We start from the raw sequence: 13,890 nt of genomic DNA on the forward strand, positions 1-13,890 counted from the left end.
TCAAAGCTGTAAAACTGAAAGGGACGCAAGAGCAAAACAAGAAGACTCAGAAATAAGTGGAGCGGGGAAGGACAAGGGGGAGAAATGTGGAGGAATTCCTGCGTCGGCAAGGCCGGTGGCTCCTTGCCGACCCACGCGGCCATTTCCCGTGTCAGTTTCCCACGTGACGTCTGGCTTCATTCGAACTGGTCTTCATAGACACCTGTGCTGATGCAGGTTTTTCAGTCTGACGTGTCTTAGCAGAGAGGCTGTGGCCTCTTTTTTGGGTGCTGAAGGCCCAAGCTTAAAAGTACGGTGATATGAAAGCCACTGCCGGTCAGAGTAGACAAGACTGACACTGATAGACCCGTGTCCTGACTCAGTAACAGGCAGCTCAACGTGTTCCCTTGAATCAAAAGACTCGCTCCACTCGGCTTCTCATGTCTTGAACCCACAGCCCCATGGCCTGCCACGGAACAATTGCACAAACATGAATCAAGAGAAGAAGAAGAAGAGAAGAAGAGATTGGATTTATACCCCGCCCTCCACATGGAGTCTCAGAGCGGCTTACACACTCCTTTCCCTTCCCCTCCCCACAACAGGCACCCTGTGAGGTAGGCGGGGCCGAGAGAGCTCTGGAGCAATGCTCCCTCTAAGCTGTGGAGTCTTGTGAGCAGAAATTCTGCTTTGTGAGCTGCTGGCATTAAAGTTGCGAGCAAGCAATTTGGTGACTGCATCAATTAGTTTGCTCTGGAGCCATCCTTCCTGCGCTAAGACAAAAATGTGTGAGCTGGAGGCTAAAAAACTCTGAGCTAGCTCACACTAACCCAGCTTAGAGGGAACTCTGTGTCTTGAGAGAACTGTCCTTGAGAGAACCGTTCTGACAGAACTATGGCTTGCCCAAGGTCATCCAGCAGCTGCAAGTGGAGGAGTGGGGAATCAAACCCGGTTCTCCCAGATTAGAGTCCGAGCACTTAACCACTATACCAAACTGGCTCAGTATAATCAGTCTTATACTGGGTCAGAACATTGGTCCATCTAGTTTGTTTTGCTGTGGAAGTGATGCTCTAGAATCTCAGGTACAGAAGAGCCTTTCTCAGCACCTGTTACTTAAGATCCTTTTCACATTCAGACGCCTGATACGGAATCAGACCCTCAGCCCATAATTAGCACAAAAATAGGACACAACCTGATTAAAGAGTAGGTAGAGCTTTATTCGGGGCCGCAGTGGCTCAGAGGTTAAGACGCTGAGCTGCAGACTGGAAGGTCGGTAGCTCAGCAGTTCGAGACCCAAGTGCCGTGTGACGGAGTGAGCTCCCGTCTCTGGCCCCAGCTCCTGCCAACCTAGCCGTTCGAAAGCAAGAAATTGTAAGTAGATAAATAGGTACTGCTTCAGTGGGAAGGTAACAGCATTCTGTGCGCCTTGGCGTTTAGTCATACTGGCCACATGACTACAGAGAAGTCTTCGGGCAGCACTGGCTCTTCAGCTTGGAAACGGAGATGAGCACCGCATTCCTAGAGTCGGATTCGACTGGCTTTCGAGCAAGGGAAACCTTTACCTTTACCTAGAGCTTTATTCAGGAACTAACATACTTGATAGTAGAGAGGGGAGGTGGAGATAGGATCCTAGGCACGTAGCTAGTTGAGAGAGAGAGAGAGAGAGAGAGAGAGAGAGAGAGAGAGAGAGAGAGAGAGAACAGACACTAAGTGTGGAACTTGTGAGAAGAAGCAGGATGTCACCCTAAGAGCAGCAATCTGGAGACAGACAAGGAATGACACTTAGCAGGAGAGAAGGTGTTGACCTCATTGTCCCGTCTCAATGCCTTCTTTCTTTCCTCTGCAAGGGTCTTCTTCTCTTCTCTGTACACCAGACATTCCCTGTTCCAACAGCTGGCTCTCCAGGGTCTCAGGTCTTTCTGTCACCTACGACCAGGTCCTTTTAACTGGAGATGCTGAGGATTGGATCTGGGACCTTCTGCAACGCCAAGGAGATGTCCTACCACTGAGCCACGGTCCCTCCGCATCAACCAACTTCCTTTCCGTGGGTGATGCCAAGGACTGAGCCTGTGAGGACATTCAGTGTGCGAAGCCTGTGGTCCGTCAACGGGCTGTGCTCCCCCCTCTGAGCTGGGTGTTGGTAGCTTCATGTAGTCAGAAGAACAGCCTAACACAGGGAGACGGGACTTCTGAATCACAGCGCTGCACGATCCTGGCAGTCACCAGGGCCGGTGGGGAGACTTTTCATGGGGCCTGTGTTGTGTTTCCATGCGTGGTGCCCGCCAACACTTTTCTTGGTGGCCACTAAGTGTTTTTATAAAGGGGTCCAGAGCAATGCTCCCTCTAAGCTGTGGAGTCCCGTGAGCAAAAATTCTACTTTGTGAGCTACTGACATTAAAGTTGTGAGCAAGCAATTTGACTACTGCATAAATTAGTTTCCTCTGGAGCCATCCTTCCTAAGCTATGACAAAAATGTGTGAGCCAGAGGCTAAAAAACTGTGAGCTAGCTCACACTAACTCAGCTTAGAGGGAACACAGGTCCAGGGCCGGGTGGGGCTTTTGCCCAGCACAACTTCTGATTGGCCAATTGGGGATCAGATGAGTATTTCTTACCTAGGTCAACATGTACACTTGTTTGTAAAACTTATTAAACTATGTTAATTTAAGAAGCATCCTGTTAAGTAGAGTGTCTGCCTGAAATGCTGAAGGGCTACCTTCAGAGCTGTGAATAACCTCACTCCCTGATTTATCCGTTCACTTCACCACTTGCGGCAGCCATTTTATGGTTCGTTCCACCTCTTGCGGCAGACATTCTCTTTGCTCCGCCTCTTGTGTCAGCCATTTTATGGTTTGCTCCGCCTCTTGTGCCAGCCATTTTACAGTTCGCTCCTCCTCTCGTGGCAGCCATTTTATGGTTGCCTCTTGCGGTAGCCATTTTACAGTTCACTCCACCTCTTGTAGCAGCCATTTTATGGTTCGTTCCGCCTCTTGTAGCAGCCATTTTATGCACTCCGCCTCTTGTGGCAGCCATTTTATGGTTTGCTCCGCCTCCTGTGTCAGCCATGTTATGATTTGTTCCACCTCTCGTGGCAGCCATTTTATGGTTGCATTCACCACCCTGCGTCAGATTTCCAAAGGTGCCAGCTCAGTCGAAAAGGTTGGGGAACCCTCCTGTAATGTATAAACCAGTAGTTGGAGAGAGCCCATTTGATGTAGCGGTGTAGCAGATTCTAATCTGGCATGTGAGAGCGAGCGACCCTTCGTGTATGTTGTGTGTTTGTCCAACATTTCAAAACCCACGATTTGCCTATTGGGATGCTACGGGGCTTCGGGGTATCTGGCTTCCACCCAAGGGGTGCTTTCAGAAACTCCATTCTTCTTCATGTGGTCACGACTCTCTGCCTGGCAGCCATCTGCCTGACGTGTCCTTTGCACTTTTCAAGGGGGTGAGTAGGAGGGAGTTGATTTGTGTGTGGCAGAGCTGAACGGAATGTGATACAGCCTTGTGGTCGTGGCAGAGAGACGGTTCACTGTTTCGGATCCTGTTCGGCCACGGTGCTGAGGGAGCCAGCAGGGATCTTCAGATACTCCACAGCTGGTAGAGGAGTGTCCGTTGACAGGCAAAACTCTAACAATTCCCACCCTAACTATGTAGAAAATGATAGCATGATTTCAGTTTCCTTAATAAATAATCCAATTTGTGCATTAAGATACTTTGCTGCACTTAGAATATTGCTATCTTAACACCCCCCCCAAAACCCCATGACCCATGAAAAGAATTCAGTTTTCAAATATGGTTGTTCTAACTCTTGGCTTGGATTTAGGTGAAGCCATGGGCTGCAGAGAAACTCCGTTAAGAGCTCTTGACTGAATGGTCATTAACTATAGGGCAGGAAGGGGGAAAGAGGAGACAGAGCTTGTAGAATGGGGAGGGACTTCCGTTCACTGCGAGAGCTGTATTGCCTGACCTGAGACCCCCAAGGGAGCCCAGGGCTCCTATGCAGAGGTTGTTGTTGTTGTTCAGTCGAGTCCGACTCTTCGCGACCCCATGGACCGGATCACGCCATGCAGAGGTAGGCGATGGCAAACCCACCTCTGAATGTCTCTTGCCTTGTTCTGGATGGCCCAGGCTAGCCCGATCTCATTATATCTTGGAAGCTAAGTGTGGGCATCCCTGTTTAGGATTTGGGTGGGAGACCACCCAGGACGTCCAGAGGCAGGCCATGGCAAACCACCTCTGGACGTCTCTTGCCTTGAAAACCGCATGGTCCTGGAGTCGTCATTAGTTGATTGTGGCTCGATGGTACACAATGATGACGACGTTGATGATGTCGTGAGGAAGACCGGTACCGGATCCCATGGAAAGCCAGTGCTAATCAGAGTAGACCGTGCTGACCTTCAAATAGCAAAGGTATAACCTGGTATAAGGCAGAGACAAGGGGTGTTTGTTTAGGGGAGGGGCTATGGCTCAGTGGAAGAACATCTTCCTCCTTAGAGCCAGTCTGGTGTCCTGGGTAAGTGCGCGGACTCTAATCTGGGAGAACCGGGTTTGATTCCCCCACTCCTCTGCTTGCAGCTGCTGGGTGACCTCGGGCTAGTCATAGTTCCGACAAGAGCTGTCCTTGATAGAGAGCAGTTCCTGTCAGAGCTCTCTCAGCCCCACCCCCACCTCCCTCACAGGGTGTCTGTTGTGAGGAGGGGAAGGGAAAAGAGTTTTTAAGCCGCTCTGAGACTCCCTTGGGTAGTGAAGGGCGGGGGGTATAAATCCAATCTCTTCTTCTTCATCATCATCCTTTGAAAAGTACCTGCTGCCGGTAAGTTTTTAAAGTGCTGTGGATAGACTGAGCCCCTCCTGGTAACCCAAAGACCGTCTGTCTCACCACAGAGAGAGATGTTCTTGGGGAACAGAAATGCCCCCAATACAAATAATATGGGCAAGTTTTAATTTTATTATTAATGCATTTATTCTCTGCCACATACGAAAGTCTGCTTTTCAGGCTCTGGGTGTTTGGGTATTATGCGACGCAGTGTCTTGGGTCATCACCAGCCATTTTGTTTCCTCTTGCAGAACACTTTCCCCTGCAAGACACACTGGAGCTTGACTTGGGGTAGGGATATAACCCCCCCTCCCACCCCAATTTAGTGTGAATCAAGGTTTTCCAGAGCAGGGCAGCAGTGGGAAACACCATCGCCGAAGGTAGCACGTTGCTCACACGAAAGCAGAGGTTAGATAGATTATTATTTTAACCTAGAAAGTCGAAGCCGTAAAAGGATCTGACAATTTTATGGGCGTTTCTTCTTCTCCATATAAATCTCTTTCTCTTCTTGGCAGGAAGCGAGAAAGCCATTCCTGCCAGCTGCCGAAGCACAACTTTCCTCTGGACTTCTATTTTTTCACCCCGGTTTGCCGGCGGAACCGGAGAAAAGTCTTGGCTCACAGATCCAAATATATTCTCCCCCAAGCAGTGTTCCCTCTAAGCTGAGTTAGTGTGAGCTAGCTCATGGTTTTTTAGCATCTGGTTTACACATTTTTCCCTTCGCTCCGAAAGGAGGGCTCCAGAGCAAACTGATTTATGCAGTAGCCAAATGCCTCGCTCACAACTTTCATGCCAGGAGCTCGCAAAGTAGAATTTTTGCTCACAAGACTCCACAGCTTAGAGGGAGCATTGCCCCCAAGTTGACTTTGCAATGGTTTCCCCACCATGCCCTCCTTCTCTGAAGCATTTGGGGCGACAAACAATTAATATGAGAAGCGCAGGCGTCAAACAAAAGGCCCGGGGCTGCTGGGAACCAGCAAAGGCTGCCGTAATATGATTAGAGTAATGACCGACACGTCGGAGTCTGCTTGCTTTTGTGCGCTCTAATTAACTTCTTGGAAGGCCACAGTGGCTTCCTCTGTGCTCATCGGACAGCTCTGTCCGTGTGGCCCCCCCATCTCTCCCTCTCTCCCTCCCCCAACAGAGGCCGCATCCTTCCAAGCGCACTGCTCAGTGAATTCATTGCCGGGAACAAAGGTGCGGCTGGCAGAATCCAGATTGATATCCTTTGTTGTCAGAAATCCAATACCATCGAGCCATCCAATTACTTCAGCTTCTTCTTTTTTAAAAAAAAAATCAGTCTCCGCACAGCTCAGGATGGATGGAGGTACGCTCTTAAAAAGCAGGATAATTCGGTCTCGCAAGTATGTAGTGGAACAGATTAGGGTGTTTGCGTTTTTTCTCTCCTGTAGGCGGGTATATCTACTGTCCACGTATCGGGATCTAGGAATCAAACCCGGAGCGCAAGGCAGGAGTCCTCGTTGCGAAGCCTGATCAAAGGGGGTCTGGAAAGCTACAGGGCCGCTGGAGGGATTCGCTCGGGAGGAAGAGAAGGCCGAGTCGGCCGGCCGGCCATCCATTTATGGCCTATCTTGGCAGGATCTTGACTGGAGTCAGAAACGGAAATTGCTTCTGGGTATTCTGGCCGTGGGTCAGCTCTCTCAATTTTCTGTTTCAAACGGTCGCCTCGCTGTGTTACAGGACAGATATGCTTCTGCTGCAACTTCTCCAGAACGCCACAGATCAGCACAAGAGCCAGGCAATTGCAAAGAGACGGGGGAAGGGGAGTCGTGCAGAGTGCTAGACCGGGGGTGGGGGTGGGGGGGGTGAGAAATGGGAAATGCAAGTACTGGTGCAGAATACATAAGGAGCCAACTGCATTGCTGGGCTTGAACTCTGCGCTTTTCTGGGGGGTGACGGAATGGGGTGCCATGCTGGAGGGAGAGAATCCTCCCTGACTATGGTACCGCCACCTCCCTGCCCGCCAGTCCCATGCTGGTGTCTCACCAGAGGTCAGTTCCCCCGGGTGAGGTACGGGGGGCGAGGCACATGATGAAGCCCCTCCCCCTGCTTCCGGCCGCCCCGCTTCCGGCCCTCATTCAGCCAGGAGGAGGCAGGAGAAGAGGGAGGGTAAGTTGCTTCCTCCCTGCCTCTCCCCACCCCTGCCTGCCTGAGGCCAGGGGGGGCCTTTGCAGGGCTTCCTTGCACTCCTGCCGGCCTTGCAGGTCCACCGCCGGGCCCCTGATGTCAGGGGGTGTGGCATATGCTAATGAGTTATGCTAATGAGTTCCCCTAGGTCTTTTTCTACAAAATGACCCCTGTTTCTCACCGAGTACTTGGGGGGGGGCACAATCGAGAGAGGCCAACCCCTCCCTCCTCGCGTGGCCGAGTCTCAGTGATTCATGCCAGGTCGGCCCTCTTGCCCAGGATTATGGCTGCTGTTTCTCCTGTGGCTGAGCTGTCCCTGAGCAGCAGGGCTTGGTAGCTTGGCGGGTTGTTGATCTTCCCTCTGGCCGGGAGAAGCGTCGGGGGGAGCAACAGAACACATCTCTCTGCCGTCCCTTTCCCTCACTTGCCCTGCTCTTCTCCCAGCACCACACCTCCCCCTACCCCACCATAGTGACGACGGGAAATGACTACTGCGTCACCTGGAAGTGACATCACTTCCTCTCCGAACTCCACCCTCCCCAGCCACTGCCCCAACAGAGCCCTATATGGCCGGGGTCCAACATTCCTACAGGACCGCCTTTCCCCGTATATACCCCAAAGAACACTACGGTCTGGGTCTCAAAATCGGTGGACCCCGCCTGGCCCGAGGGAGGCCAGGCTAGCTGCTACTAGGGCCGGGGCCTTTTCGGTGGTGGCCCCTACCTGGTGGAACGAGCTCCCGGAGGAGATCAGGGCCCTGTGGGGCCTCTCACAGTTCCGCAGGGCTTGCAAGACGGAGCTCTTCCGCCAGGCATACAATTAGGGGTCGCCGCCGCCCTCGTTCGCTGCCTGGTGCACGGCCCGTAATGTCGACATCGAGCAGCTGCCTCAAGAACAGGCAGAATAACATCCAAACACTTTACGTGGAATAACGTCGAAGCACTTTAATTTGGAAGCATCTCATTTCGTTTGATTTTTTAACTGCCGTCAGTACTCTGTAATTTTGTAATGTATTAATCTAAATGTTGTGTTTTAATTCTGCATTATTTATGCTTTTATTCTGCATTGTTCTGTTTGCTGTTGGAAGCCGCCCTGAGCCTGCTTTGCGGGGAGGGCGGGGCATAAATTTGACTATAAATATATATATGAATGAATAAATCTCGTGGTGCTGCCACCTCTTCACTCTTCCCCCCCTTCCCGTCACTGCTTCTTCCTTCTCCCCGCCCTTCCATGACCATCTCCTCCCAAGCTTTGGACACCATTTTCTTCCCCTACCCTTAATCTTCTCATGACTTTAAAAAAAAAGAAACCGAGGCCCAGGTGTGTGGGGTTGTGAGGCTGCCTGGACCAAGGCTGACGCATGGACCCATAGTGGGAGAGACAATCCTTCAGCCATGTGGGCCCTGGTTTGTGGAGGACTTTCGAGGTAAGCACCAGGCCTGTAGCCAGGGTTCTGTGGATTGTGGGGCAAATTGTTTCCTGGTGGGGCGGAAGTTCTCAGTGCAGAAACAAAAGCCATTGAGCCAACAGAAAGCTGTGACCAGGATTGGAGATCTATCCTGGTTTAGCAAGCTGTGAACCACTTTAGATGACAGTTCTCAGCTGCTGCAAGTTAATGACTTCAGCCAACCGAAGCAACAATTCTGATAACAAGCTGGCAGGTGGGGGTGATGAATTCTATAGTCAAGAAAGCTCACACTAAGGCAGAAAAACTTTCTTCAAGGAGACCAGTTTCTTAACACAGAGTTAGAAGGGATCCGAGAGAAGAGGAGGAGGAGGAGGAGGAGATTGGATTTATACTCCACCCTTCGCTTGGAGTCTCAGAGCAGCTGAAAAACTCCTTTCCCTTCCCCTCCCCACAATGGACACCCTGTGAGGCAGGTGGGGCTGAGAGAGCTCTGACGGAAACTGCTCTTTCAAGGACAGCTCTTGTCAGAACTATGGCTCACCCAAGGTCATCCAGCAGCTGCAAGTGGAGGAGTGGGGAATCAAACCCGGCTCTCCCAGATTAGAGTCTGCGCACTACACCACAACATCAAAGACAAAGGCTGATTTCCCACAAGCTGCTGCTCCACACACATTCCTCCCTTTGCCCCGAGAGTACGTGTCAATTTCGCACCATGTGCTGTGCGGCCGCATTTTGCTCCGCAGCTTCGCCCGATTCCCCCCGCGTCTAGTCAATCCTCAAAAAACAGGGTTGAATAGATGCGGGGGAAATCGGGAAAAGCTGCGAAGCAAAATGTGGCCACGCAGCACATGGTGTGAAATTTGACACGTACCGGAGTGCTCATCTGCTTCAGGAAGGAAGCTATAGCTGTCATGGCAGACATCCAGCAGATGTTTTACTCCTTCCTCGTCAGAGAAGACCACCGCAACTACTTGCGATTCCTATGGTTCAGCGATGAACAACATAACCAGCAGGTCACTGAATATCGCATGAGGGTGCACGTTTTTGGAAATGGCCCATCTCCCGCGATTGCCAACTATGGGTTGCACCAAACCGCTCGTATAGGAGAAGAGAGGTGTGGCCTGGACGCTAGAAGGTTTGTGGAACGAGACTTCTATGTCGATGATGGACTGAAGTCTGTACCCACTCCAGAGGAAGCTGTAGACTTGCTAAAAAGGACGCAGAAGATGTTGGCCACAGCAAACCTTAAGTTGCATAAAATTGCATCCAACAGTATGCAAGTGTTGGGGCGGAGCAGCAGCTTGTGGGAAATCAGCCCATATAAACTAGGAGAAATTCCTAGGCCATCAGTATGGAGGTCATTTGTCTTCCACTTCTCAGTTTTGTGAAGGTGGGCGTTTGGGGATGGGGCGGGGAATCCCCCACAAGGCTCGGGCGATTTGGAAGCTGAGGCCATGGTGGGGAAGAAGAGGAGGAAGCAGCAGTGTCACCAGGTGGGAGACAGTAAGGAGGAGCTGGAGTTCAGCCGGGGTTGCCAGCCCCCCACTGGGGGCGTGGATCCACTGCCCCTGGCCCCTGACCCCTGTGGCCAATCAGATGGCCTGTGCCACAGTGGTGGGAGACTGTGACCGATTTCACACAAGAGCTGCTCCGCGGTCGTGCCTCCCTTTCCCCTGCTTCTATTGGTCAATTTCCCACTCAAAGCCGCGCGGCTGCATTTTGACCCACGGCTTCACCGATTTTCCCCGCGGTTTCGTGATCCTCAAAAAACAGGATCATGAAACCGCGGGGGAAATCGGGCAAAGCCATGGATCAAAATGCAGCCGCGCGGCTTCAAGTGGGAAATTGACCAATAGAAGCAGGGGAAAGGGAGGCACGACCGCGGAGCAGCTCTTGTGTGAAATCGGTCACAGTCTCCCACCAACTTTGGTCACCAGCAACACAGGGCAGTCTGGTATTTGGGTTAAAAAGGTTCCGCAGGGCCTGCAAGACGGAGCTCTTCCGCCAGACTTTCGAGTAGGAGCCGCCGCCCCTACTATACCACCGCCCTGAGGTCCCGATGAAACATCTATTATGGAACAATCCTTCTGCCGTCTCCTTGGGACTTTGGACAGATGATCCGCCATCTTTTGAGTATGAATGGCACTGAGCACTTTGTTTATTTTAAGATCTAATTTAAGATTTTAATATGTAGTATGTTTTAAATTGTTATGTATATGATTGTTTTACCATGGCAAGTGTTCTTGCCTCTGTAAGCCGCCCTGAGCCCACGGGGGAGGGCGGGGTATAAGTACGAAAAATAAATAAATAAATAAATACTACAGAGTTTTTGCCCAGATACCAGAACCGAGACTGACCCCCCATAACTGGTAAGTCCCCCCGCCCCCATGTGGTACTTGGTGACCCTCAGTTCAGCAAGAGGAGAAGAAATGGAAAACAGCAAGGAAGGATAGGTTCCCCGCGGGTGCCCGCGCACACACACACACACACACAAAAGTTCCTTTCGGGTCCTCCATTTCTAATGAATGTAATTCTTATGTCAATATATCAATACTTTTGAGTGGTGTACTACATCTGCAGGAGTGAATTTATTCAGAGCACTGTTCTTTGCAGCAAACACTGCGTTGCTGCTTTCTCTCCTGTTTCAGCGATGCAGCTGAAAAGGCAATTTCAGACCTGAATAAAAATAAATGTTTAACTCGGGAATAGGCTTCAGTTAATCATCGCTTAGCCCCAGCCGGCAAGCAGAGTCTTCTCTCACACCGCTGAGCTTGAACCGAGTAGAAACTTTAAGTAGGAGGGAAGAGAAAATCAAAAGTTTGTCCTCTCCCGCAGTGTTGCGCGTGCCTGGGAGCGGAGCAGGAACAGGATCCTTCCATGCTCAGAACTGAGGAGTGTGACACCGAAATCCTTCCCATCCGAATGCGGGAAAGTAACCCGGATGATAATCAACGGGTGCCGGGGTTCCCATATGCTGAAAAGCAGAAAAGAGGACATACTTCCCGATTGACTACTTCAGACAACTGATCACTATGACAAATCTCATTTTAAATACCCCTCCTGTCACCACATTGTGGGACTCTCTGATAGTTAGTTTATTCTGGTTTTAATTGGAAATGTTTTTTTTTTTTAAACTATTATCATAAGCCAACTTGAACCTGAAGGACAGGTGGGGTATAAATGTTTCAATAAATAAATAAATATGTCTTTTGTTTTGCCATAGAGTTTTGGGGACTTCATAGAGCATCCAGTGATGTGATGACATCACTTCTGGTTACATACATACATACATACATACATACATACATACATACATACATACATATTAGATTTCTATACCACTCCTTTCCGTAGACTCGGAGCGGTTTACATGGTTCATACAATTGACTAACCTAGGGGCACATAGACAGGGGGGTGAATTCCTTACCCGGGCACCCCCTTTTTAAGGCAGGATCTTCTTCTTAGCTTTTTTTCCACGGCGGATTCTTGTTGGTATTGGCAATGTTACCGGCGCAGGTCTTCAGGCTCAGGCGCAGGTCTTTTCCATTCTTTCCAGCAGCGACACCTCCTGGTTACAGCAGCGTACGACCTTGCCGCGCCTCGGCACTCCTCCAGTCAGCCGTCCTTCGCCTCCCACGTCGCCGCCGTGCTGTCCTTCGGGACCGCTCACTCCTGCTTGCTGCCTCACCGCTGCCACCACCATCTTTTCCTCACAGCTTGCTCATCAGCCTGCCGTCGTCACTGCCACCGCCGCCATGGAACTTTGGCCAGGACGGCACAGTATGGTGCTCTGGTGCGTGTTCCCTTCCTCTAATCTCCCATTGCCAGCCAAAAGCTGTCGACCCTTAATGTGTTTCAGGAAGATCAATTGACTCTGTCCCTTTATGACTCTATCCCTTGTGACACGTATGGGCAGCAATGCTTCCTGTAAGCTGTGGAGTCTTGTGAGCAAAAAATCTACTTTGTGAGCTCCTGGCATTAAAGTTGTGAGTGATTCACACGTGGAATTCACTGCCACAGGAGATGGTGGCGGCTACAAACATGGACGCCTTCAAGAGGGAATTAGATAAGCATATAGAGCAGAGGTCCATCAGTGGCTCTTAGCCACAAGGTATAGATAGGAACTCTCATTCTGGGGCAAGGGATGCTCTGTATACTTGGTGTTTGGGGGAGGGCTTCTAGTGTCCTCCTGGCCCCACTGGTGGACCTCCTGATGGCACCTGGTATTTTTGGCCACTGTGTGACACAATGAGTGTTGGACTGGATGGGCCATTGGCCTGATCCAACACTGGCTTCTCTTATGTTCTTATGAGACCTGTATCCAAATCCCCATTCTGCAATGGAAGTTTGCCTGACCTGGGGCCAGACAGACGCGCTAACCTATCGCACAGGATTGTTGTGAGGATCAAAAAGGAGAAGGGGAGAAAGTTGCAGTCTACTTCAGGTCCCCCTTGGGGAGAAAAGTGGGCTATAAATAAAGTAAATGAATTGCTGTTTTCCACATATTAAGAAGTTACCGAAGAGAATTCGAGAGCGAGGAAGAGAGACAGAGAAACACCGTTTCGGTGCTATCCTAGACAGAGTTACCTCCTTCTAAACCTGTTGCTTTTCATGGATTTAGAAGGGTCTTACTCCCAGCCTGGGCGGCCCCTTCTAGCCTCAGCTCGTCCTATTCCAGAAGCTAAGCAGGGTCGGCCCTGGTCAGTACTTGGATGAGAGACCACCAAGGAAGTTCAGGGTCCCTATGCAGAGGCAGGCAATGGGCAAACCATCTCTTGGCTGATCTGGAAGGCCCAGGCTAGCCCAATCTCATCGGATCTCAGAAGCTTAGGAGGGTTGGCCCTGGTTTGTACTTGGATGGGAGACCTCCCAGGAAGCCCAGGGTTGCCACACAGAGACAGGCCACGGCAAACCACCTCTGAACATCTCTTGTCTTGAAATCCCTATAAAAAAGCCATGGCCTGAATGGCCCAGGCTAACCTGATCTGATTAGATCTGGGAAGCAATGCTCCCTCTAAGCTGTGGAGTCTTGTGAGCAAACATTCTACTTTGTGAGCTACGGGCATTAAAGTTGTGAGTGAGTGATTAGGTTTTTTTTTTTTTTTCAGTCGTTCAGTCGAGTCCGACTCTTCGCGACCCCATGAACCAGCTCCCGCCAGGCCCTCCTGTCTTCCGCTGTCCTCTGAAGTTGGCTCAATTTCATGTTCGTTGCGTCGCTGACACTGTCCAACCATCTCAACCTTTGCCGTCCCCGTCTTCTGTGACCTTCAATCTTTCCCAGCATCAGGGTCTTCTCCAGTGAGTGCTCCCTTCTCATTTGGTGGCCAAAGTATTTGAGCTTCAGTTTCATTATCTGGCCTTCCAGGGAACAGTCAGGGTTGATTTCTTTGAGGAGTGACTGATTCAATCTCCTTGCAGTCCAAGGGACTCTCAAGAGTCTTCTCCAGCACCATAGTTCAAAAGAATCTATTATTCGGCGCTCGGCCTTCCTTATAGTCCAACTCTCGCAGCCATACATGACTACTGGGAATACCATTGCTT

The 13,890-nt window shown here is 50.7% G+C and overlaps 1 protein-coding gene across 1 annotated transcript in view; it reads right to left on the minus strand.

The window, feature by feature from the left end:
* JAG1 (jagged 1) overlaps positions 1–9,262 on the minus strand; it is a 111,621-nt gene extending 102,359 nt beyond the window's left edge. The window contains exon 1 of the mRNA XM_015406997.1: positions 9,221–9,262. Coding sequence (XP_015262483.1) covers positions 9,221–9,262 — 42 coding nt within the window. The remainder of the gene's footprint in view (positions 1–9,220) is intronic.
* Between the last annotated feature and the right edge of the window lie 4,628 nt (positions 9,263–13,890).

The sequence above is a fragment of the Gekko japonicus genome, unplaced genomic scaffold, assembly GCF_001447785.1.
Source record: "Gekko japonicus isolate JY-2015 unplaced genomic scaffold, Gekko_japonicus_V1.1 scaffold1854, whole genome shotgun sequence".
NCBI classification, from domain to species: Eukaryota; Metazoa; Chordata; class Lepidosauria; order Squamata; family Gekkonidae; genus Gekko; species Gekko japonicus.